Source organism: Oratosquilla oratoria, chromosome 23, assembly GCF_046742065.1.
Source record: "Oratosquilla oratoria isolate Oo_2021 chromosome 23, ASM4674206v1, whole genome shotgun sequence".
NCBI classification, from domain to species: Eukaryota; Metazoa; Arthropoda; class Malacostraca; order Stomatopoda; family Squillidae; genus Oratosquilla; species Oratosquilla oratoria.
Genome location: NC_134799.1, coordinates 7251123 through 7278119, shown reverse-complemented (window position 1 = coordinate 7278119; position 26997 = coordinate 7251123). Strand labels below are relative to the sequence as shown.

General features: G+C 38.8%; 2 protein-coding genes across 2 annotated transcripts in view; one reads left to right on the top strand and one right to left on the bottom strand.

Annotated features, from left to right (window-relative positions):
• The window catches only part of LOC143037707 (uncharacterized), a 395763-nt gene that overhangs the window by 251749 nt on the left and 117017 nt on the right, over nucleotides 1–26997 (bottom strand). The gene's annotated exons all lie outside the window — the stretch shown is intronic.
• On the top strand, nucleotides 2084–26963 carry LOC143037942 (uncharacterized). Its single transcript, XM_076206637.1, has 2 exons — nucleotides 2084–2240; nucleotides 22800–26963. Exons 1-2 carry the CDS (start codon nucleotides 2236–2238, stop codon nucleotides 25540–25542), a joined length of 2748 nt encoding a protein of 915 aa, XP_076062752.1. The 5' UTR covers nucleotides 2084–2235; the 3' UTR covers nucleotides 25543–26963.

The following is a 26997-nucleotide window of genomic DNA, read 5'->3' as shown; positions in this document are numbered from 1 at the left end:
TATGGGAGGATCTTGATTGAGAGGATTAGGAGAGGAACAGAGGGAGTAGTTGGTGAGGAACAGTGTGGATTTAGAACGGGTAGAGGTTGTGTACATCAGATTTTTGTGGTAAGAAAGATATGTGAGAAAGCTATAGGAAAGGGGAAGGATGTTTTTTGGGGCTTTTATGGATCTGGAAAAGGCTTACGACAGGGTAGACAGAAAGGCACTGTGGGAGGTTTTGCGGATATACGGGATAGGAGGAAGGCTTCTGGGAGCTGTCAAGAGTTTTTATGAGAGTAGTAGAGCTTGTGTCAGGATTAGAAATGGAGAGAGAGTGGTTCGAGGTAAAGGTGGGACTTCGTCAAGGATGCATTATGTCACCCTGGCTGTTCAACTTGTACATGGATGGGGGTAGTGCGAGAGGTGGTGGGTCAGGGATTGGAGATGGTCAAAGAAAATGGAGAAAAGTGGGAGGTGAACCAGCTGTTGTTTGCGGACGACACTGCGCTTGTGGCAGGATCGGAGGAGGGATTGAGAAAGTTGGTGACTGAGTTTGGGAGAGTATGTGATAGAAGAAAGCTGAAGATAAATGTGGGTAAAAGTAAGGTGATGAGATGTTCAAGGGATGAAAGTGACAGCAGACTGGAATTGAGCATTAAGGGAGAGCGACTGGAGGAAGTGGATAGTTTTAGATACTTGGGTGCAAATGTGGCAGGAGAAGGTGGAGTGGAGGTGGAGGTAGAATGTAGATTGAGAGAAGCGAGTAAATGCCTTGGTGGATTAAAGAGTGTAATGAGGAATAGACATTTGGGAATGGATGCTAAGAGGAGACTATATGAAGGAGTGATTGTGCCAACAGCACATAAGAGAGGAAGAGAGGAGTTTGAATGCGTTTGAGATGAGGTGTCTGAGAAGTATGATGGGGGTTACCAGGGTAGATAGAGTGAGAAATGAGGAGGTGAGGAGGAGAACAGGTGTGGAAAGGGAGTTTGGAGATAGGGTTGATGAAAGAGTATTATGATGGTTTGGACACATGGAAAGAATGAGTGAAGAAAGACTAGTAAAAGAGGTATGGAAGGTAGATGTGGAGGAAGTGAACATGAGGGGACGTCCTAGGATGAGGTGGATGGATGGGGTGAAGGGGGCTTTGGGGAAGAGGGGAATGTCTGTTGAGGAAGGATGGGAGAGGACAGAAGACAGGGGTGAATGGAGAATGGTTGTATATGGATGATGTTGTGATGCATGTGGTGGAATGGGCGGGTGGATGGGGGGTGAGGTAGTATGTGTGAGCAAAATTTGACGCAGCCCGAAGGGATTTCTCCTCGTCTTCTCCTTTTATGCATGGGGGACGGAGAGGGTGGGGTCGCCGATGTAATGAAGCGGCCTTGCTGTGGATGTGCTGTGTCTTGCGACACTGCTTCTGACCCAGGGCAGTGGACAAGGTGCAGGGATGACCCGTCATTCAGGAGGTGCTCAGATAAGAGGGAGGGTGGAGGGGTGTGGAGTGTATTCAGGGATGGAATGGGTGGGAATGATTTTATGCTTTTTCCTTTTTGGCTACCTCCCTTGTAAGGGGGGAAAAGCCTTGGTATTTGTATGTATATATGTATTGTTTGAATGTCCCAACATCTGTTATGATGTTGTAGGCTTCCTTTCATTCAGTTATCATTGCTCATGCTTTCAAAAATCTATTGCATTTCATATGCACTGAAAAAATCATCAATAGTAGAATATTGGTCCATATTTTAAAGATATCTCAGTATAATTGAGAAAATAAGTGTTGTAGAGAACTTCTGAGAACATATTTTAGTTGAGTGTGTAAAAGTAATATTCCATGGTACAAAATCATTGTTTTCAAGTACTGTTATCAATCCTACAATATCAAATATTTTTTAAGCGCGTCTTTTGCAGACCACGTATTATTATTAAGTTTCATTTATAGAGAACAGAGGAATAATTCATAAGCGTTCATATATCTTAATTACTATTACTATTCAATTAGATATTTTAAAGTTTTTTTTATACAGTATCTATGCTAAATAATTTGTACAATGATATGTGAACACATGTTGTGATTTACTTTTACTGCCACAAACGAACATCAGCTTGGTAAACAGAGCCACCCGTCTCACTAAACGCCGACCAAAGTAGACCAGAGCCACAGAGGGGAACACTAGTTACAAACGTTTGTTTACATACAAGAAATAGGATTTGAATATCTTGTAAAAATCGTGAAATAACTCTACCATTGTCATGGCGTAAGTAATATTCTGTATTCCTTCAGTAACTTTTTTAAAGTACGATTGTTTTAGTTGCCAGTGTAAACATATAAAGGTGGGGAAAGTTCCGGCGTCATTGCTTTCAGTAGAACGTTCGAGGGAATGAGTGCATTACAGTTGTAATGCACTCATTCCCCTAGTAACTTTTTTAAAGTAGGATTGTATTAGTTGCCAGTGTAAACATATAAAGGTGGAAGAAGTTCCGGCGTCATTGCTTCCAGTAGAAGGTTCAAGGAAATGAGTGCATTACAAATCCCTTCTCAAATGTTGAATGATATGAATATCATATTCATATCATTCAACATTTGAGAAGGGATTATTCAATATGCTTTCATGTATGATGTTCTTGAGTGGGCATTTGTTTGTAGCACATTGTTTCCATACTTTTACATCATTTATTTTACCTTAACGTGATTACAAACATTGTAGCTAGGTCCACTCTTGCCGCCAAAATGTGCCTTATCCTGAAGGAATAAATAATGTAAAAAAGTGATTTGCTCTTATTTTATAATTTTATTTGCACGGAAGGAGGGGGATGATAACTCTTAGTGCCCACACTAGGTGATTGTAATTAGCATATATTTGATAAAGTTATATGTATAGGGTGATGGGGGTGCGCGGACCAGGGATTTCACTGGTCTCCCTAATTACCGACCAAACTCGACCAAGGACGGTTTTTGCTCAAATGCACAATTTTATGTTAAAAAAAAAAAAAGGGGGTATTTGTTCAGTTGTGTACATGGACGCGATTTAGCGTTAGAAAATTAAATATTAATTTTGTGAATCTTATGTGAACATATGCAATTTTCTTGGCGGAAATAGAAAAAAAAAAATCCTTGCTACAGTATACCCTCACTCATTCGCGGTTCACTGTTCACGGCCCTGCATACTTGCGGATTTTGCTCTTGTTTTTCATAATTTCGTGAAATTCTTAGGCCATTTTTTAGCAAAAAAACGCTCACATTCACCCTAACTGGTAAATAATTATAAAATAACAATGTTGGTTAATATGAAATTATAAAAAAGAGATGATACAGTCTAACTGGTCAGTAAATATAAAATAAAAGAATTAGAAAAGAGAGAGATGCAGTATAGTATAACTGGTAAATAACTTAAATAACAATGTCAGTAAATATAGAATAAAGAAGAAAAGAAAGATGATACAGTATAACTGGTAATTAGTTTTGAAATAACAATGTCAGTTACAAGCTTTTGTTTCTCCTACATAATTAGTTTTTAATTTATCATGACTACATATTACTACATTATTATTGTATTAATGTATAAGACTGTCTTTAGAATGTGTTTGGGAAGCATATTATATATATATCATACATACGCATTTTAAAACTGCATCAATAATTCATGGATTTTTGGGATTCACGGGAGGGGAAGGAATGTAACCCCCACGAATAGCGGGGGCATACTGTACAAGCAAATATACTTATGAAAGAAATCGCTAGCATAGAATCAGAATTCCATCTTGTCGTTTGTCAAGTGTTGTCTGCCCGGTCCAGTTGAGGCCTAGTGTACGCCCTTGGTACTTCTGCCAGTACCTTGCGAGGTATATATTCTTGAAGGAATGCTATGGAGCTGAAATCCATGCATTCCTTCAAGCTATGAAAAACCTATACAGTATACCTCGCAATCAGAAAGAGTGATTGAACAGGCCACCAACATCCATGATGACCTTAAATTTCAGGTACCAATTTTACTAAATACATGTTAGATGAATTCATCATCCTTTCATTTCTTCGATGTCGGCATCTATCATAAATATGACGTACCATTCCTCTGGCGTGACTTTGTTACATACAAAATCTGTTTTAGCAACTTTTTTGTTTTTTATTTCCACCAAGAAAATTGTATGTTACGATGATTCATTATAATTTACAAAATTAATGATTAGTTTTCTAGCACAATATTGCGTCTATGTACACAACTGAACATTTACCAAAATTAGCATATGGTTGCATTATTTGAACTATGTTCTTTAAAATGTGTGATTTTCATGTAATTTGATCAAAGAGAAGTTATATTTTTAGCCTCTGCAAAATTACCAACCACAGCTACAAAGGGTATCACTAATTACTGACCAAAACTGACCAAACCCAAACAAGGATGGATTTTGCTGAAATGCACAATTTTATAAAAAAAAATTAGCATAGAGTTGCATTATTTGACCTATTTTCTTTAAAATGTGTGATTTTCATGTAATTTGATCAAAGAAGTTATGTTTTTAGTCCCTGCAAAATTACTGACCACAGGTATGAATACCTTCCATTTCACTAATTACTGACCAAAAGTGACCAAACCCGACCAAGGACAGTTTTTGCTCAAATGCTTATTTTATATTAAAAATTAGCATGTGGTTGCATTATTTGACCTATTTTCTTTAAAATGTGCGAGTTTCATGTAATTTGATCAAAAAGAAGTTACATTTTTAGCCTCTGCAAAATTACCGATCAAGAATGGTTTTTGCTCAAATGCACAATTTTATGTAAATTAGAATATAGTTGAATTCTTTGAAATATTTTCTTTAAAATGTGTGATTTTCTTGTAATTTAATCGAAGAGAAGTTATGTTTTTAGCCTCTGCAAAATTACTGACCACATCTACGAACTTGCCGTCCAGCATGCCATCTATGTTCGGCGAGTGCAGATCATGGGTCTCACAAATGTGTAATTTACTGACCACAGCCCGCCACCTATGATCACTGATGGTATGGATCAAACTACACCATGAAGTTTCTTACTATGTTAGTGTAATAGATTGCATATAGTTGAATTATTTTCTTTAAAATGTGTGATTTTCATGGAATTTTATTAAAGAAGTTATGTTTTAGCCACTTCAAAATGACCGATCACAGCTACGAATAGTTAAAAAAAATAGCATATGGTTGCATTATTTGAACTATTTTCTTTAAAATGTGTGATTTTCATGTAATTTGATCAAAGAGAAGTTATGTTTTTAGCCTATGCAAAATTACCAACCACAGCTACGAATTCACCAACCAAAATCGACTTAGGATGGTTTTTGCTCAAATGCACAATTTTATGTAATTTTTTTTTAGAGAAAATAGTTCAAATAATGAAACCATATGCTAATTTTTTTTACTTAAAATTGTGCATTTTAGCAAAAACCGTCCTTGGTTAGGTTTGGTTGTTAAATTCGTAACTGTGGTCAGTAATTTTGCAAAGGCTAAAACAACTTCTTTGATCAAATTATATGAAAATCACACATTTTAAAAGAAAATAGTTCAAATAATGAACCATATGCTAATTTTTTACGTTATTTGTAGCTGTGGTCGGTCATTTTGCAGAAGCTAAAACATAATTTGTCTTTGATCAACTTACATGAAAATCACACATTTTAAAGAAAATAGTACAAATAATTCAACTATATGCAATATATTACACTAAACACAATAGTAAATAACTTAATAGAGTGTAGTTTGATTCATACCACCAGTGATCATAAATGGCGGGCTGGACGGTATTTGTAGTGATGGTCGGTAATTTTGCAGAAGCTAAAAATATAACTACTCTTTGGTCAAATTACATGAAAATCACACATTTTAAAGAAAATAGTTCAAATAATGCAACCATATGCTAATTTTTTACATAAAAATTGTGATTTGAGCAAAAACCGTCCTCGGTCGGGTTTGGTCGGTAAATTCGTAGCTGTGGTCGGTAATTTTGCAGAGGCAACGTAACTTCTCATTGATCAAATTACATGAAAATCACATATTTTAAAGAAAATAGTTCAAATAATGCAACCATATGCTAATTTTTTATGGTATTCGTAGCTGTGGTCGGTCATTTTGCAGAAGCTAAAACAACTTCTTAAAGATCAAATTACATGAAAATCACACAAAAAAAATAGTTCAAATTCTTCAACTATATGCAATCTATTACACTGATAACATAATAGTAAGAAAATTAATAGTGTGTGATATGATCCATACCACCAGTGATCATAGATGGTGGGCTGGACGGTATTCGTAGCTGTGGTCGGTAAATTAATCACACATTTTAAAGAAAATAGTTGAAATAATTCAACCATATGCAATCTGTTACACTAATAACATAGTAGTAAGAAACTTAATAGAGTTTAGTTTTATCTATACCACCAGTGATCATAGATGACGGGCTGGACGTTATTCGTAGCTGTGGTCGGTAATTTTGCAGGGAATAAAAATGTAATTTCTCTTTGATCAGGTTGCATGAAAATCACACATTTTAAAGAAAAGATGTCAAATAATGCAACCATATGCTAATTTGTTTTATATAAAATTGTGCATTTGAACAAAAACCATCCTTGGTCAGCTTTGGTCGTAATTAGGGAGACCACAGGTACTGAGTGTGGTTGATGGAGTTGGCCAAAAACATAATACTTTTAGAATTTCTTGTGGGGTTTGAACGTGTGGGGTATATTTGCATAATAGAATAAATCTAAGGTAAAAATTATGTTATTTTAAAAACTTTTGTTGTTTATTTCTTTATAATACTAAAATTACATACATAGTACATACAATTAAATACAAAATTTTAATTGAAATTTATTTATTTAAAATAGGCTATACATAATTTATAGGCTATGAAATATCACATTGCATACATGGTATTATGCAAAATAGACTACTTGGAAAAGGAAACTAACGAAGCAGAGTGCTTTCGTATATTATATATTCAATGCAAAAAGTACATAGTTGAATAGAAATACATAATTTATACATGAAAAAGGTAGAAGGACAGTTTGCATAAGAGTACAGGACATTTATGTCCTGGAAGGGGGTGGTCAGTGGCCCCCAGATTGCATTACGAGGTCAAAATACCACAAACTGTCCTTGCAAAATGAGTAATCAGTTTTACATAGGTCAAACTACCAAACCCTTGAACATTAGAATTGAATAACATAAGAAAAATGTTAGGGATGGCAATAACTCCTATGGAATCTTCAAGCATGTTGAATTGAATAATCATCCTGTTAGGCCAGTCATTTTATGGATATACCCACCACAAATTGCAATAGTAATGAAACTTGGCATTTTTGCTTCTTTTGACCCATGTAATAACATAGTAAAAGTCAAGGAAATTCGAGGCATTGGAACACATTCATTTTGAGTAACCACTTTTTGAAAGTTATGCACGAAAATACGCTAATAGAAATGGCATAACATTTTTTGTTATAACAGTGCTTTTGCGCTTATAACAGTGCTTCTTTCACATTTCTCAAAAGAAGTAAAAAATTTTGATTATTAAATAAATAAATTGAGATAATTAACGTGTAATAGCCTTTTGTTATTTTCTTTTCGGGTTAACCAGTAGCATGGACGATTGCGTTTTCTGCAGCGAGTCTCTCGACAACGGCGAACAAACCACGAAATTAGGTGCCAAGGGGTGTGATGGAATAAGCAAGGCAAATGACCTACGGCAAGCTGATATCAGTGTCGCACCTGGACAAGTTGTACACACCAAATGCAGGAAGGACTTCTGCTCCCAACTGTCTATTGAGCGAGACATCAGAAAACGGGGATATGACTGTACTGGTGGTTTCAGGGGCACTGTGTGTGCACGTCGATCTGCTAGTTCTGTGTTTAACTACAGCGAACACTGTTTGTTCTGTGGAACACCAGACAAGTACCAGGGCAGACAAAGAACGCATAAACTTATACCAGTCCGAACAATGGACTTCCAGAGGAAGATTAAAGAGAGCCGTGTTGAACGCAATGATGCATGGTCAGAGACAGTAAAGGCTCGAGTAGAATTCGTCCAGGACTTGCATGCCACTGACGCAGTCTATCATAATATATGTAGCATAAACTTCAGAACTGGGAAGCAGATTCCACGCCAGTTCCTTACAGTGCCAAGCAAGCGACCTAAGTATGGTAGACCGGCTGATGACACACAGAATGATGCATTCATAAAAGTCGTAGAGTACCTCAAAGCCAATGACGAGGAACAGACAACGATACCGGATCTCATAGAGAAAATGGGGGAATTTCTTCTTGGAACTGATTGCACACCTTATGGATTCACCTACATGAAGGAATGTATCCAAAAGCACTTTGGTCAGGATATCACCATTGTAGAAATAAATGGCAAAGAGAATGTTGTGACCTTTCGCAACAGGGCCTCTGCAATCATTCACGAATTCCATCAAAGGCCAAAGGAGACATCATCTGAAGCTGAGAAGATGAGACTGATTAAGACGGCAGCAAAACTGATCAAAAGTGATGTGAAATCCGTACAACAGTCGATAGATATGTACCCATGTACAACTGAAATGTCCTCAACAGAAGAAGCCATGTTGTTCCTACCTGAATCACTAAAATTCCTTCTTCAAACACTCTTTGTGGGCCAAGATGCTGATAGAAAAGTCGGTTCTCTAGGGCAAGCTATCATGCAGGTAGTTCGGCCCCGAGTGCTGCTAGATGCCATCCACTGTGGCTGCAATACAGAGTGCAGTTGTCGCAAGTACAACCTGGAATGCTCTTCCACCTGCAGTGAATGCAAAGGACTTCACTGTTCTAATGTGACCTTGCCAAAACCAGAAAGTGATCCAGGAGATGAATGCACTCTTGCTGGTCCTGAAGATGAATAAACTTTTGTCAATGTGGTCTGGTACATGGAGATGTCTTGGCAACATGATTAGACTTGACTCTCAGTTCATTCAACTCTTGATCCTTGGCCATGGTCATCTTAATTTAGCTAAGGTGAATGCCGGTGTCGTAATGTAACATGTATACAGTTGTTTGTCTAGAATATACACTGAAAATTTTATGCAGATTTTCTCTTAAAACCTCTTAACGATTGCAAAATTTGGGAATGTTCCAATGCTTCAATTTTCCTTGATTTTTAGTATGTCATTCTCCACTAAATTTGACATTGAAAAATGCATGTTTCATTACTATTGCAATTTGTGGTGGGTTCGACCCAAAAATGGCGAAGAATGACTGGCCTATGTTGATTGGAGTAAATGCCCATGCAATCTATTACATTAATAACATAATTGTAAGAAACTTAATATAATAGTGTAGTTTGATCCATACCACCAGTGATCAAAATATTAACTTACACAAGGGCTTATATAAACTTGGCAATTTTATATGTCAAGAAATAAGCAAAAGAATAGCAGATAAAAAGTTAATCCTGCGAGTGTGACCTAATGTCGCCCCTCCCTCATAAGTGGGACTCGTTGACCCTTGTGACCTGACCTACTGCCTTCCAGGGGGTAAATGTCCTCTACTCTTATGCAAACTGCCCGTGTACCTTTTTCATGTATATATAAAATATATATTTATTCAACTATGTACTTTTTGCACTGAATAAATAATACAGGAGTCCCTCAAATAATGCGGGGGTTAGGTTCCTGAAATTACCGCGTATGACCAAATCCGTGTATGCTGACTTTCCATATTAAATACCGAGAACCATATGTATGTGTATGTATACATGTATTTACCTAGTTGTATTTTACGGGAAGGGGAGCTATGCTCGTGGTGTCCCGTCTTTATATCTCATTTTATCTAAACTATTTTTAAATTCATGTATTGTTTTTGCATACACCACTTTCTCATCTAACTTGTTCCAAATGTCTATTACTCTGTGAGGAAAGCTATTCTTTTTCAGATCTCTTCTATAGCTGTCTTTCTTGATTTTCTTTCTGTGTCCTCTTGTATTTCTTTCATCCCATTTTATTAGATCCTCTCTATCAGTAATTTCTATGCCTTTCATGAGTCTGTAAATAGTTATCAAATCTCCTCTCTCTCTTCTCTGCTCTAGTGTCTGTAGTTCAAGTTTTGCTAGTATCTCTTCATATGATAGTTTTGAGAGTGTTGGTGTCAATTTTGTAATTGCTCTTTGTATTCTTTCAAGTTTTGTTATACATTTTTTTTGTATTTGGTGACCACATCGTTGCTGCATATTCCAATCTTGGTCTTATCAAAGTGATTAATATTTTCTTCACCATTTCTTCATCCAGGTATGTAAATGCCACTTTGATTGTTCTTATTAAATTATAAGTTTCTCCAAAAATCTTGTTTATATGTTTCTCAGGTAACATATTATTCATAATAATGACTCCCAGGTCCTTCTCATTCTCTACTTCTTTTATTCCTTCTTCTCCCAATTTATATGATCCTGTTATTCTGTTTTTGCTTTTTCCAAATCCATTATACTACACTTTTTGGTATTGAACTCCATCTCCCACTTCCTACTCCATTCCCATACTTTATTGAGATCACTCTGTAGTGACTCACAATCTTCTTCCGTGTTCACTTTTTTTTAACAGTTTTGCTTCATCTGCAAAGAAGCTCATGTAACTTTCAATTTCTTTGTCCAAATCATTAATATATATAGCAAACATTATTGGGGCCAAAACTGTTCCTTGGGGAACACCGCTTATTACTTCATCCCAGTTAGAGTGTTTGTCTCTTATCACTACTCTCATTTTTCTTGCAAAAAGTCTTCCATCTATTTAAGCAGATTGCCCTGTATTCCTCCTTCAGTTTCTAATTTCTTAAGTAACTTCTTATGTGGTACTTTGTCAAAAGCTTTTTTTAGGTCTAGAAATGCACAATCGGCCCATCCATCTCTTTCTTGTATTATATCTATTAGCCTTGAATAGAAACGTATTAAATTGGTGACGCATGATCGTCCTTGTCTGAATCCAAACTGCCTTGGAAATATGTTGTTTTTTTCTAAATACTTTACCCATCTACTTTTGATAATTCTTTCACAGGTTTTTGCTATTGTACTTGTTAGAGAGACTGGTCTATAGTTTGTAGGGTCCTCTTTATTTCCTCCTTTATATATAGGTACTATATTTGCTCTATTCCAATCTTTTGGAACTTTTCCTTCTTTCAAGGAACTGTTTATTATGCTTTGTATTTTGCCTGCCAGTTCATTCTTGCATTCTTTCAAAATCCAGTTTGCTATTTCATCAGGTCCATGCAATTTTCTGACATCAAGATTACTCAAGTGTTTCATTATTTCATTCTTTGTTACTTCTATTTCTTTCATAGGGGGGACTTTCTCTTCCCATTCGATCTCTCCAGGTTGTATGTTCTCCCTTGTAAACACCGATTTAAAATGCTTGTTCATAATTTCTGCCATTTCTATTTTCTCTGTGTATTTAACTCCTTGTCGTAATTTCTCTAATTCTTGTTTGTTTTTCAGTTTGTTGTTTACAGATCTGTAAAATAATTTTGGTTGATCTTTACATTTTTCTATGACGTCTTTTTCATATTTTCTTTTTTCGTCTCTGCACACTTGTACATATTCATTTCTATAACAGGTATATATTTTCCATTTTTCAGGTCTTTTGTATTTCTTCAATTTGGTCCAAGCTTTATCTCTTTTGTCTTTCAACTCCTTACAGCTTTTGTTGTACCAGCACTTTACATATTCTTTTTCTTGTTTTTGTCTTGGGACATACTTTCCCACTCCTTTTTTTTTTTTTTTTTTTTATAAATTTTTGTCAAAATATTCCATTTCTCTTTTACTGTTGTATCTTCTTTGTGTATTCTTTCCCAGTTTTCATTTTAAAAGAATTCTCTTATTTGATCAAAATTTGTTTTTTCATACATCAATCTTCCTTTTCTATGTTCATTTCTTTTCATGTATTTTTCCTCATTTAGTTCTAGTTCTATCAATATGTGGTCACTTTTACTTATTGGTGCCTGGTATTCTATCTTTTCCACTATTTCAGGTTCTGATGTGATTATTAGGTCTAGTCTCGATGGATCTTCATTTCTATACCTAGTGTTCTCTTGAATCCATTGTGTCATTGTGTGGTCAATAATCATCTCAAGTAGAACATTTCCCCATGAGTCTTCTCCACTCTTTACTGTCATCTCTTCCCAGCAGACTTCTTTGCAATTAAAGTCGCCCATCATAACTATTCTTCCTCCATCTTCCATTATCTTGTTTAATGTTATTCTTGTGTCTTCTAACATACTTTTATGTTCACTCTCTTCCCATGAGGCTGTTTTTGGGGGCACGTAGTTTATTACAAACTTTCTGCTCTTATCTCTGTCTTCTACTTCTATCATAACCATTTCTACTCTATTCTTTCCATATGTGACACTCTCCACGTTTATATCCTTCTTAGTCAGGAACATAACTCCACCCCCTTGTTTTATCTCTCTGTTTCTAATCAAATAATTATATGCATTGTGTCCTATGCTGTTGGGTGGTAGTGGAGCTTTTAATTTTGTCTCTACAATTCCCATTATGTCCGGTTCTTTTTTCTTCAGATACTCGTTCAGTTCATTCAGTCCTGTTATTAATCCATCTATGTGTAGGACATTCTTAACTTTCTGTTGTTTCTATTGTATTTTCTGTTTCTTTTTTGTTTCTGTTATGGTCCATTTCCTCACTTTCATATTCACTACTCTCCAATAGAATTCTTCTTTTTCTGACTCCGTTCTGTTCTCGTTTTTTTCTTTAGGTTCTTGCCTTTTCATTTTTTCTTCCTCTCTTTCCTCTTTATTCATTTCTCTTTTTATCCATACCTTTTTATATTGTTCACATGTTGCTAGCTTCCCTGTTTTTGCTAAGATATTCTCTGCTGTTGTTTGTGACCTGAATTTAATCTTAATTGGTCTGGGCTTATCTGTACTATATTTTCCAAGCCTAAACATTTCTTCAATTTGTTTCATGATTTCTGGTTCATCTTCCTGAACTAATTCTAGTAAACTGTTTACTTTTTCTTTTTCCTCTTTAATTCTTGTGGTTCTATTTTGGTTAAATTTCTCTTCCATTCCTAATATAATTATACATTTCTTTTTGTCTGCTAAGTCTCTTACTATATTCTCCTGTCTCATCACTTTAATAACTGAGTCTTCAGTTTGTTCTTTCATTTGTTGCTTAATTATGTCAGTAAATGCAACTTGACTGTTTTCTTGGATTTTTTTTCCCAGCCCTGTGCTTCCATTGCTATGGCCTCTTTATTGTCTTTATTATTCCTTTTTAATTCCTCATTCTCTTCTTTAACTGTCTTTTTAATTCTTCTATTTCTAAAGTTAAGTTTTTGTTCGCCTTCTTTAGTTCTTCCAATCTTTCAACTCTCTGCGCAATCTTGGCTACATTACCAAACCTGTTTTCCCAATGCTTGGTCATCTTATCAAGTTTCTCCTCTAGTCTAGCCAATCGGGGGAGGTTGGTATCCCCCCACCCTCTTTAAATCCCTGGAAACTATTATCATCACTTTCCACTGTGCTGCTCTTATCTATACTTCTAATCTTTACATTTTTGTTGATCCCGTCGTCACCGAAATCGTCATCGTCGGTCCGCCTTGTGTTTACAAGACGCCTGGCCTCCTGGACCATATCCCCCTCTTCCTCATTTCCTTCCATTTCCCTCATTAATCCCTCCCCTTCTTCCCTATCACCCCCCCCCACTACACCACGAGCTTTCCCCTTCTCTATAAATACAATAAGGCACTTCCTGGACATTGAAATCCACGTAGATTTTCCTTTTTCTTCAGAACACTAATTCTCGCCATCCATTCGATGAAAGGGTGTGTGTGTGTGTGTGTGTGTGCGCGCGTGTATGTGTATGTATGTGGCATTTGTGGCGTATGTATGTTTGTGCATATATATGTGTGTGTATGTGGCGTATATGCATATGTGTATGTGGCGTATATACATGTGTGTGTATGTGGCGTATACACGTGTGTGTATGTGGCGTATGTGTGTGCGTGCGTGTATGTGTCTGTGTTCACATGTACAAGTAAGCATGTATGTGTGTCTGTTCGTATTTGTGTGTACATGCATGCGCATTCACAACATACACGGGTTGTCTAAAACGTGTCTATGTGTGCGTGTCTACATGTGTGTGTGTGTATATGTCTGTTTTTAATCTCCCAAACCACCACCGCCAGTAACAACGAGAACCTCATAAGAGAAATTAAGACACGACAAGTGCAGTCATTATCAGACTTATTAGTTGTGTTCCAAATGAAAGAAATATTACACTTCAGCAGGTTAGGGTGTAAAATTTCACAACAGCACAGCGCAGGTGGTGGAAGCGACAAGCTAAAGCTTGTTGGCTACCCCCCTACCACCCCCTACTCCCCCTCTCCTCTCCTCCCTTCCCCCTGCATCAGTACCAGGAGGTTGACACGTAACCGCAGGCAGCCACCCACGGCTATCCCCTTGCCCCACACCCTTGTTTGAGCAGTTCCCAGTGTACATAATAACCGCGTTATATGAGGCACGACTGTATATGGTAAAATAGAAAGCAGTCACCACAAATGTTTGTGATGTTGCCGCGTGTGTGCGTATGCGTGCCCGACTCAGCGCGAATTTTAAAACAGTTCTCTACATTTGAGATGGTTTTGAAATAAAATCCGCTTATGATTGAATCCATGTTATTCAAATCCGCCTTATTTGAGGGACTCCTGTATATGAAAGTGCTCTGCTTCATTAGTTTCTTTTTCAAAGTGTCTACTTTGCATAATACAATGTATGTAATGTGATATTTCATGGCTTATAAATTTTGTGTAGCCTATTTTAATTAAATAGATTTTATTGAAAATTTTGTATTTGATTGTATGTAAGATGTATGTAATCTTGGTATAATAAAGAAATAAACAACAATTTTTAAAATAACATCATTTTTACTTCAGCTTTATTCAAGTTAGTATGCAAATATGCCCCACACGTTTGAATCCCACAAGAAACTCTAAAAGTATTATGTTTTTGGCCAACTCCATCAACCACGCTCAGTGACGATTTGCACGCGCCAGTTCGGAAACAACTGGTAGTGTATTCCATATTGTATGTAAACCACCACCTGGATGGTAAATTCGTAGCTGTGATCTGTAATTTAGCAGAGGCTAAAAGCATAACTTCTCTGTGCTCAAATTACATGAAAATCACTCATTTTAAAGAAAATTCAACCATATGCTTTTTTTTTCTCTCTCTCTCCCAAAAAAATTGTGCATTTGAGCAAAAACTGTCCTTGGTTGGGTTTGGTTGGTAAATTCGTAGATGTGGTCGGTAATTTTGCAGAGGCTAAAAACGTAACTTCTATCAAAATACATGAAAATCACACATTTTAAAGAAAATAGTTCAAATAATGCAACCGTATGCTAATTTATTACTGTATTCGTGGCTGTGGTTGGTAATTTTGCAGAAGCTAAAAACATAACTTCTTTGATCAAATTATATGAAAATCACACATTTTAAAGAAAGTATTTCAAATAATTCAACTATATGCAAATTTTTTATATAAAATTGTGCATTTGAGCAAAAACCGTCCTTGGTTGGGTTTGGTCGTTAAATTCGTAGCTGTGGTCGGTAATTTTGCAGAGGCTAAAAACATAACTTCTCTTTGACCGAATTACATGAAAAATAATAGAACTATATGCTAATATTTTAAATATTTTGCATTGTGAGCAAAAACTGTCCTTGGTCGGGTTCGGTAATTTTGCAGAGGCTAAAAACGTAACTTCTCTTTGATCAAATTACATGAAAATCACGCATTTTAAAGAAAATGGTTTAGATAATGCAACCGTAGCTGTAGTTTTTAATTTTGCAGAAGCTAAAAACATACCTTTTCTTTGATCAAATTAATGAAAATCACACATTTTAAAGAAAATAGTTCAAATAATTCAACTATATGCTAAAGGTAAAGAGGAGAGCAGATGTGGAATGGGGTAAGAGTATGACAAAAAAAATTGAAAGTAATAAGATGTTTTGGAAAGAAATTAAGAGAGGAAAAGGAGGCAAATCAAGTAGAGAAAAGGTAAAAGGTGCAGATGGAGAGATGATAATGGAAGAGAAGGCAGTAAGGGGAAGATGGGCAGAATATTTTAGGGAGTTGCTAAATGTGAAGGAGGATAGGGAGGGAAAGATAGCTGCAGTGGGAAATGCTAAGAAAATGAGAGTGATGAGTGAGGAAAATGGAGGAGAAATAAGGAAGGATGAAGTGAAGACAGTTGTTAAGATGATGAAAGCAGGTAAGGCACCTAGTCTGGATGGATGCCATGCAGAATGTCTAAAAAAAAGGAGGTACAGTGATGGTGGACTGGCTGGTAAGGTTATTTAATGTTTGCTGGAGAGAGGGTAGAGTGCCGGAGGACTGGAGAAGTGCCTGTATAGTTCCTCTTTACAAGGGAAAAGGGGACAAGTGTGAATGTAGAAGTTTCAGAGGAATTAGATGGGAAGGCTTATGGGAGGATCTTGATTGAGAGGATTAGGAGAGGAACAGAGGGAGAAATTGGTGAGGAAGTGTGGATTTAGGACAGGTAGAGGTTGTGTAGATCAGATCTTTGTGGTAAGAAAGATATGTGAGAAAGCTATAGGAAAGGGGAAGGATGTTTTTTGGGCTTTTATGGATCTGGAAAAGGGTTATGATAGGGTAGACAGAAAGGCACTGTGGGAGGTTATGCAGATATATGGGATAGGAGGAAAGCTTCTAGGAGCTGTCAAGAGTTTTTATGAGAGTAGTAGAGCTTGTGTCAGGATTAGAAATGGAGAGTGAGTGGTTCGAGGTAAAGGTGGGACTTCGTCAAGGATGCGTTATGTCACCCTGGCTGTTCAACTTATACATGGATGGGGTAGTGTGAGAGGTAAATGCAAGGGTAGTGGGTCAGGGATTGGAGATGGTTAAAGAAAATGGAGATAAATGGGAGGTGAGCCAGCTGTTGTTTGCGGACGACACTGCACTTGTGGCAGGATCGGAGGAGGGATTGAGGAAGTTGGTAACAGAGTTTGGGAGAGTATGTGATAAAAGAAAGCTAAAGATAAATGTGGGTAAAAGTAAGGTGATGAGATGTACAAGGGGTGAAAGTGGCAGTAGACTGGAAGTGAGCATTAAGGGAGAGCGACTTGAGGAAGTGGATAGTATTAGATACTTGGGTGCAAAGGTGGAGTGAAGGTGGAGTTAGAATGTATATTGAGAGAAGCGAGTAAATGCCTTGGTGGATTAAAGAGTGTAATGAGGAATAGACATTTAGGAATGGATGCTAAGAGGAGACTGTATGAAGGAGTGATTGTGCCAAAAGCACTGTATGGGGCATAAACATGGAACATAAGAGATGAAGAGAGAAGGAGTTTGAATGTGTTTGAGATGAGGTGTCTGAGAAGTATGATGGGGGTTACTAGGCTAGATAGAGTGAGAAATGAGGAGGAGAACAGGGGTGGAAAGGGAGTTGGGAGATAGGGTTGATGAAAGAGTATTATGATGGTTTGGACACATGGAAAGAATGAGTGAAGAAAGACTAGTAAAAGAGGTATGGAAGGCAGATGTGGAGGGAGTGAACATGAGGGGACGTCCTAGGATGAGGTGGATGGATGGGGTGAAGGGGGCTATGGGGAAGAGGGGAATGTCTGTTGAAGGACGGGAGAGGACAGAAGACAGGTGAATGGAGAAAGGTTGTATATGGATAATGTTGTGATGCATGTGGTGGAATGGGCGGGGGGATGGGGGGATGAGGTAGTATGTGTGAGCAAAATTTGACGCAGCCCAAAGGGATTTCTCCCCATCTTCTCCTTTTATGCAATGGGACGGAGAAGGGGGGTCGCCGATTTCATGAAGCGGCCTTGCTGTGGATGTGCTGTGTCTTGCGTCACTGCTTCTGACCCAGGGCAGTGGACAAGGTGCAGGGGTGACCCGTCATCCAGGAGGTGCTAAGATAAGAGGGAGGGAGGAGGGGTGTGGAGTGTATTTAGGGATGGAATGGGTGGGAATGATTTTATGCCTTTTCCTTTTTGGCTAACGGTACTTCCCTTGTAAGGGGGAAAAGCCTTGGTATATGTATGAATGATATGCTAATTTGACCCAGTCTGGGTTATTGGCTGCATGTTATTGTGGCAAGTAGCATGGTATTGAAACTTTAGGGTCTATATGGAGTGCTCCTATGGACCAGAGCCACACATCACTTTGTCTATGATAGAGGAAGACCGTTCATAGAGAAATGATGACACTTTTATTATACTACAACTGACCTTCCGTTATGTTGTCCCCAACCCCTTGTTACTGTCCTTTACCATTTCTCTGAATATTTTCTCCCTGTGATGGGGAAAAAGAATGCTGCCACCAAGTCTTCCCACTTGAGTTGTAATAGGTGACAAAAAATGGGATGGGGAATAGGATTAGGAGTCCTGCTTCCTGTAGCCCCAAAGGGGACATTCCTAAAAAAGTAAAGGCATAAGAGGGTCTAAGAGTTTTCCAACCAGTACCCTAAGGTTTGGGTCTTTTAACCACTTCCATACGGTGACGCCTACGTAGGCGGCATGAGGAACAAGTGGGTACTCGATTATGCCGACGTCGGCATCTTGATTATATTTATTGTAGTCGTACCTATGTAACCTCTATTCTCTCTAAACTGGCTTCATCGTATTTTCTATGGTTATCAAAATACACGGGTGAAAGAGAACGAACGATTGAGCACTGACTTTATTTTTTATAATGCGATTATTGTGACGCAACATCACATGTCGGGCAGCTAATGCTGCCAGACGTGCAATGTGCCCCGGAGTGAAGAGGTTAATGTGTGTGGATGTGGTACAGATGAGAGTAAAAGGGAAGAGATTGGCAGTATGTTTGTGAGAAGAAAGATAGATGTGCTGGCTTTGAGTGAAACTAAATTGAAAGGGAGGGGCAAGTGTGAGTTTGGGATTGTAGCTGGGAGGTTCTCAGGAGTAAAGAGGGGATGAGGGAGAAAAGGGGCACCTATACTAGTAAGTGAAGAGATAGGTAAGCATGTAGTGGAGTGGAAGGAGGTTTCTTCAAGGTTAATGTGGATGAAGGTGAAGCTGGGAAGGGAGATGTGGGTATTTGTAAGTGCATATGGGCCTGGTAGTGAGAAGAGCGTAGAGGAAAGGGAGACTTTTTGGATAGATTTAAACGAGTGCATAGAGGGATTAGGGAGAAGGGTCAGTGTAGTTGTATTGGGAGACCTTAATGCTAGGGTAAGAAACGAACTTATAGACCGAGTGATTGGAAAGTATGGAGTTCCAGGTAAAAATTGTAGTGGAGAATTGATGGTGATGTGTCTTGAAAGTTGATGATAGCAAATACAGTGTTTTGGAAGAGAGTCAAGCATAAATACACATGGGAGAGGGTGACAGAGCATTAATGGACTATATAGTGGTGACCAGGATTATGGTAGGAAGAGTTAAGGATGTACATGTTCTAAGCGGAGAGAGTGTGGGAATATCAGATCATTTTCTGGTGGAAGGTAAATTGAGTGGAGAATAGGTGGAGATAGAGGAAAAGGGCAGAAGGTAGGGAGGTACTTAGAGTGAACTGCTTAAATGAGAAAGAAAAGGAGTATAAGAAGTAGTTGAGGGATGTTAGTGACAGAGTTTGAGAAGGTGTGTGAAAGAATGAAGCTGAAGATAAATGTGGGCAAAAGTAAGGTGATAAGATGTAGTAGGGGAGAGAGTGACAGCAGACTGGAAGTGAGCATTAAGGGAGAGTGACTGGAGCAAGTGGATAGTTTTAGATACTTGGGTGTGAAAGTGGCAGGAAAGGGAGGAGTGAAGGTGGAGGTAGAATGTAGATTGAGAGAAGCGAGTAAATGCCTTGGCGGATTAAAAAGTGTAATGAGAAATAGACATCTGGGAATGGATGCTAAGAGGAGGTTATGAAAAAGTGATTGTGCCGACAACACTGTATGGGGCAGAAACATGGAACATAAGAGAGGAAGAGATAAGGAGTTTGAATGTGTTTGAGATGAAATGTCTGAGAAGTATGATTTGTGTTACTAGGCTGGATAGTGAGGAATGAGGAGGAGAGCAGGGGTGGAAAAGGAGTTGGGAGATAGGGTTGATGAAAGAGTATTAGGATGATTTGGATACATGGAAAGAATGAGTGAAGAAAGATTAGTAAAAGAGGTATGGAAGGCAGAGGTGGAAGGAGTGAATATGAGGGGACATCCTAGGACGAGATGGATGGATGGGGTAAAAGGGGCATTATGAAAGAGAGGAATGTCTGTGGAGGAAAGGAGGGAGAGGACAAGATAGGGATGAATGGAGAAGGGTTGTGTATGGATGATGCTGTGATGCATGAGGGGGAGTGAGGAAGTATGTATGAGAAATAATTTGATGCAGCCCGAAGAGATTTCTCTCAGTCCTCTCCTTTTCTGCATGAGGGGACGGAGGGGGGGGAGTTGTCATTTTAATGAAGTGGCCTTGTGATGTGCTGTGTCTTGCAACACTGCTTCTGACCCAGGGCAGCGGACAGGATGCAGGGATGACCTGTCGTCCAGGAGGTGCCGAGATGAGAGGGAGGGTGGAGGGTAGTGGAGTATTTAGGGGATGGAATGGGTGGGAGTGGTTTCTATGCATTTTTCTTTTTTGTCTACCCCCTGTGTAAAGGGGGGAAAAAGCATTTGGTATATGTATGTATATGCTCATTTTTTTTTACCTAAAATTGTGCATTTGAGCAAAAACCGTCCGTGGTCGGGTTTGGTCGATAAATTCATAGCTGTGGTCAGTAATTTTGCAGAGGCTAAAAATGTAACTTCTCTTTGATGAAATTACATGAAAATCACAAATTTAAAAAAAAATAGTTCAAATAATGCAAACATATGTTAATTTTTTATATATAATTGTGCATTTGAGCAAAACCCTCCTTGGTCGGGTTTGGTTGGTAATTAGGGACACCGTGGACTGGTAGTGCGGACCGTATTAAGGCTGACATTAACCCAGGTACATGCCAGTTTTGTTGCTTTCAATATGGAATCTGTACATATTTTATTTTTCAGTTCTCTAACAAATGGCTCAAACTTGTTAATGGTATTAGTTTACCACAAAATTAGTGAAAATGTTTACAAGACATTAATGTAAACATAATGTTTTACTTAAGTAATTGTTGCTTTCATGTGAACTTGTTTAGAAGGCCCAGTTTTATGAAACATCTGAGCCCAATAGCAGTACAGGCCCTGGTAGAAATCTTATAACTAATGAGTGTACAGGTAAACGTCGACTTACGATGGCCGCGACTTACGATTGTTCGACTTTACGATGACGACGACGACGACGACGATATGATAATTTAACCCCTTCCATACGGTGCCGCACACGTATGCGTCATGAGGAGCAAGTGGATTCGCGACGCTGCCATATCGGCGTCTTGATTATATTTATTGTAGTCGCCCCTGTGTTTTTACATTCTCTCAAATGATTCATTCTCTGTGGTTTTCAAAATTCGCGGGTGAGAGAGAGAGAACGATCGATATAAGCGGTGACTATATTTTATGATGCGAGTATTATTACGTCACGCGCGTCGTACGGCTGGCATTGGCTGCTGCCCGCGAGATTTAAGTCCGTACTGAAAATACATATTATAGTGTTTGAATATGGTAAAAAGGATAAAAATAATTAAATAAACTACTGTACATGTTTAATAGGCTATATTCAGTATCTCTGGTGGTTAATATACAGGTAGGCTAGGTACAGTGACCACGGAACAGAGTGGGGATCGACTTACGATGAGATCGTCTTACGATGGCTCTATCGAAACCTAATGCCATCGTAAGTCGACGTTTACCTGTACAATATACAATGGGAACCTAATGATCTGGAAGTGAACATGTCATTCCTATCTTAAAACCAAATCTCAAGAAACTTAGTCAAAATTTGGCTCCCTGCTATTCACCATATCTATTGTTTCCCTAGTAACCGACCAAACCCGACCAAGGACGGTTTTTGTTCAAATGCACAATGATTTTCATGTAATTTGGTCAAAGAGAGGATATGTTTTTACCCTCTGCAAAATTACCCGACCAAGGACCGTTTTTGTTTAAATGCACAATGATTTTCGTGTAATTTGATCAAAGAGAAGTTATGTTTTTAGCCTCTGCAAAATTACTGACCACAGCTACAAATTTACTGTGCCATCTTTGTTTGTGGTGGTTTGCATAAAATATGGAATACACTACCAGTTGTTTCTGTACCGGTGAGTGCAGATTGTCACCGAGTGTGGTTTAGAGTTGGCCAGAAACATAATAGTTTTAGAATTTCTTGTGGGGTTCGAACATGTGGGGCATATTTGCATACTAACTAGAATAAAGCTAAAGTAAAAATGATGTTATTTTAAAAACTGTTGTTTATTTCTTTATAATACCAAGATCACATATAATTAAATACAAGATTTTCGTAAAAATTTATTTGGTATTTAAAATAGGCTATATAATCTGTGGCAGGTGATATACTGACGAACTTGTCTGTCATGCCAGCTGACACTGATTGGTCAGTGATGAATACTGATGAGTGAAATGGTGATGAATCGGTCACTAAATTTGTGACTGGATGAGCACATTGTGATGTTGAATTTATGTATGAAAATGTAATTATAATGTTTTATAACTTAAATTTCCACAAATATATTTTACTTTTTGTGTAATATAATTATTTATTTATTTATTTTATTTTTTTATGTGGTCATGTTCGTTCGTGTTCCATGGTGCCACAGATGATCCAGTTCCAACTGATGTAATAAACATGGAAATATTATAGTTAGGTGTAATAATGCAGCATGTTGATAAAAGACATTTAAACTGGAACATCACTTTTAGGCCTGGACACTACTGTGAAGGATGCTCAAAGAGGAACCATCGCAAAAACCAAGAACTTCCGGAATCTACGTCTCAAGAACTCGGTGAGACGTCTTGTGGGTACTGGTGTGACTCTTGCCTAGCAACCAGGGGCTTCGAGGACAAACCGTCTGAGGAATTTAACTATGGACTTTCGCTACAGAGACTGAAAGATGCTGTTTTGGATGGTAATAGTAGTTTGTTGCAGGAAGTTGCAAAAAAGGAACAATTATTGTTGCATATTACACCAAGTATATCGACCCCTACAAACATAACCAAGTTTAAAGATGACCTGGAACCCGATACCAATACCATTGCGATCCTTGCCAAGTGTGGTGGTGGTGTGAAAAACCGAACGTCAGTTTGTGTAGCTGGTGATGGGAATTGCCTGTTCTACTCTGTTTCAGTAGCACTGTGTGGGAATGAGGAGCTAGCCACAAATTTACGAGTGCGGACAGTAATCGAGATGGTGTTGAATGCAGAGTTTTACAAAGAGAAAAACAACGATCCCATATGGAATGATCTGTGCCCTACATATGAAGATGCCTGTCGAGATTGTGCACTTTCCAAGGACTCTTCTTTATGGACTGTTCATGCTCTTGCAACTGTGGTAGGTACACCAATCGTTGCTGTGTATCCAGCTGTTAACGGCATGCAGGATTCAGCTATTGCAGCTTTGAGCAAGACATTTTTGCCAAGGAAATCACCACAACGGAGGGCTCCAAATAAACGAATATTTGTCATGTGGTCAAAATATGGAAGCGACGGATTAACTAGGGCTTGGTGGACAGCTGGTCATTGTGTGCCTCTGTTGGAAAATGGAACAGACAAGACTAAGAGGCAAAACGGTAAAGAACAACAGTCTGGATCTTGCAAACGCCCTTGCATACGTATGTCAAGTCCAACGGCCACACAGAAACAATATGATATGGGCTCTCCACCACTGCATGAATCCCCGATTTTGGGTGGTGCAACATTCAATGAAGAAGACAAGTCCACATCATCAGAACCATCTATGGATACGCAAGTCATAGAACTCCCAGATACACAACTGCACGATTCATCTACTACCAACGATTCAGTTGAAGGCACATCGGAACGCAGTGACATGGAAAAGCTAGACAGAAAATTCTTGGATTTTCAGACTCTTATTCTAATTCTAAGAACCACAACAACGCCGGACCACAATTCGATACCACAAGGAATAAAACAAAATGTATATACCACAGTAAACAATCAGGACAATGTAGAACGACGAAAGCATGGGAGACAAAGTGTTTTCGTTGATGACTGTGGGGTATGGGATACGAAATCGTCCAGCACGAAACTTACTCATTTTGTGGATATTGGTAACAATTGTGTGGAGGTAGTGAACAAAGGGAGCGGTATCTGGTGCAAGGGAAAAAAACCACTAAAGCCGCAACCGGATGAAGAGAATGTTTGGACATTATGCCGCTTTAATGCAATACTTAAACGTGACAGGGGATATAGAAAACGTGTATCATGGATAGAGGGTGGGTCGACGATAGCTGTAGTGGAATACATTGGGACATTTCCGACTACACTGAGTTTCCATGGCAATTCCAAATACTTAAAAGGGGAATATGTGAGAAAGGACAGAGCTGTGAAGGACGCAATTGTACAGGCGATTAAAACGGGAAAGGCACCACAAGATATATATCGGAGCATGGTTTTGGACAATCCAGGCATGGCACCAAGGGGCAAAAAACAGGTAGAAAATGTTAAATATGCCCTTAATAAACAGGTACGAAAGAAAGCTGATGAGATTCTTTCATTGCTAAGTGATATAAATGGACATGAGCATGAACTCATCAAGGAAGTGGTTCATACACCTGGACATCCTCCTTCAGTTATCCTCTATACTTTGGAACAATTGCAGGACCTTGTGACTGATGAGAAAACTGTGTTTGGTGTGAACCGCACTTTCAATTTAGGACTGTGTTTTGTCACTTTGATTGTTTACAAGAACAAACTATTTGGAAAATTGTCGCAAGATAACCTGCTGATGTTAGGACCAATATATTTGCATTGGAATGCCACCTTCTTCACATATAGTAGGTTTTTCACCCACATCAGTGCAAAACTAGTGGAATTCGGAGTGGATAACTTGGATTCAATTGAGCTAGGGATTGACGACGTACTGATAGGTTCTGACGAAGAAATAGCATTGACCAAGGCCATCAAACATTCGTTCTCGAACGTGACACTCCTTCTGCGTACCCGCCAATTAGAGGAAAATGCTAAACGTCGTCTAGATGCTGAGTTCATGGAGCGATCGAAAAAAACTCGAGCTGTGAATGAGATATTTGGGATAAATGGACTTGTTACAATGAGCGATTCAGATGAGTTTGATGAGAGGTCTCTGAGGATGTGCCAAAAATTCGATAAGGATTTACCGCAGTTTGCAAAGTACTTTAGTGACAAACTGGTTCCCGCGTTGCGTTCTCATTTGTTGCAACCACAACTGAATCATAATCTCCCATTCAAATGGACCAATAACAACAGTGAAAGTATGAACCACATTTTGAAGTTGCAAACAAACTGGAATACTCAGAAATTCACTGATCTGATTGACAGGATATATGATATTGTTCAATTACAATACAAGGGTATGAAAAGGGGATTGTACGGTAAAGGCAAGTTGGCCAGAAAACCGGGTCAGACAAAACGGCCAAGGAAAGCAAAAAAAAGGATGATACGATAATTTCCACCCATCACATTCACTTGGTGGATTAAAAAGTGTAATGGGGAATGGATTATTGGGAAAGGATGCTAAGAGGAGACTGTATGAAGGAGTGATTGTGCCAACAGCACTGTATAGAGCAGAAACATGGAACATAAGAGAGGAAGAGAGAAGGAGTTTGAATGTGTTTGAGATGAGGTGTCTGAGAAGTATGATGAGGGTTACTAGGCTAGATAGAGTGAGAAATGAGGAGGTGAGGAGGAGAACAGAGGTGGAAAGGGAGTTGGGAGATAGGGTTGATGAAAGAGTATTAGGATGGTTTGGACACATGGAAAGAATGAATGAAGAAAGACTGGTAAAAGAGGGATGGAAGGCAGATGTGGAGGGAGTGAACATAAGGGGACGTCCTAGGATGAGATGGATGGGGTGAAAGGGGCTTTGGGGAAGAGGGGAATGTCTGTTGAAAAAGGACGTGAGAGGACAGAAGACAGAGGTGAATGGAGAATGGTTGTATATGGATGATGATGTGATGCATGAGGTGGAATGGGTGGGGGATGGGGAGTGAGGTAGTATGTGTGAGCAAAATTTGACACAGCCTGAAGGGATTTCTCCCTGTCTTCTCCTTTTATGCATGGGGAGACGGAGAGGGGGGGTCGCCGATGTAACCCTAAAACACGGTTGTGGGTAAAATTTACCCCATGCCCTTTGTTTCATGTGGGCACAGCCCGCATGGCTTGAGGCAGTCACATGTGTAGCTTCAGTTGGCTGCGAGCTCTCCCGGTGGAAGGTAGTGTGTCTGCACTCGCACCTTTGTGGGACCACGTATGGGGTGCATTGGGTAAATTTTACCCCAGTGCCGTGATAACGTACAAACTTGTGTGACAGCAACAGCAAGTACATGTTGGGTGCAATTCCCTACCTGGGGAAACAGGGCACAAGACCCCACGATGGCATAAACCTTGGCCATCATTCCACCAAGGAAATCGCTAAACCTTACCATAAAACCAATAGGAATGTTACCACACACAATTGGTTTACCTCAGTGGCCCTATCAACTGTGGCATGACCCACGTCGGTACTGTGCGTAGTAACAAGAAGGAGATACCTTGGGAAATGAAGGACACAGCAAATCGGAGGCCAGGTTCAAGTGCCTTCTTATTCACCAATGACATAACTTCAGTGTCCTGCTGCAAAGAAACTTCAAGAAGAAAGAAGAAATTGGTGCACCTCATGTCAACAATGCACACACATCCTGCTATCATGCCTAATGGGAAGCCTGAAATAATTAATTTGTATAATGAGACCAAAGGTGGGGTCGATACATTTGACCAGATGTGCTCATTCTATGCAGTGGGTCGCAAGACAAGAAGATGGCCCATGTGCATTTTCTATGGGATGATAAATTGCTGTGTTATCAACTCCTGGATAATATACAATGAAAATCAGCAGAGGACTGGGCTTCAAGGCTGGCCAGGC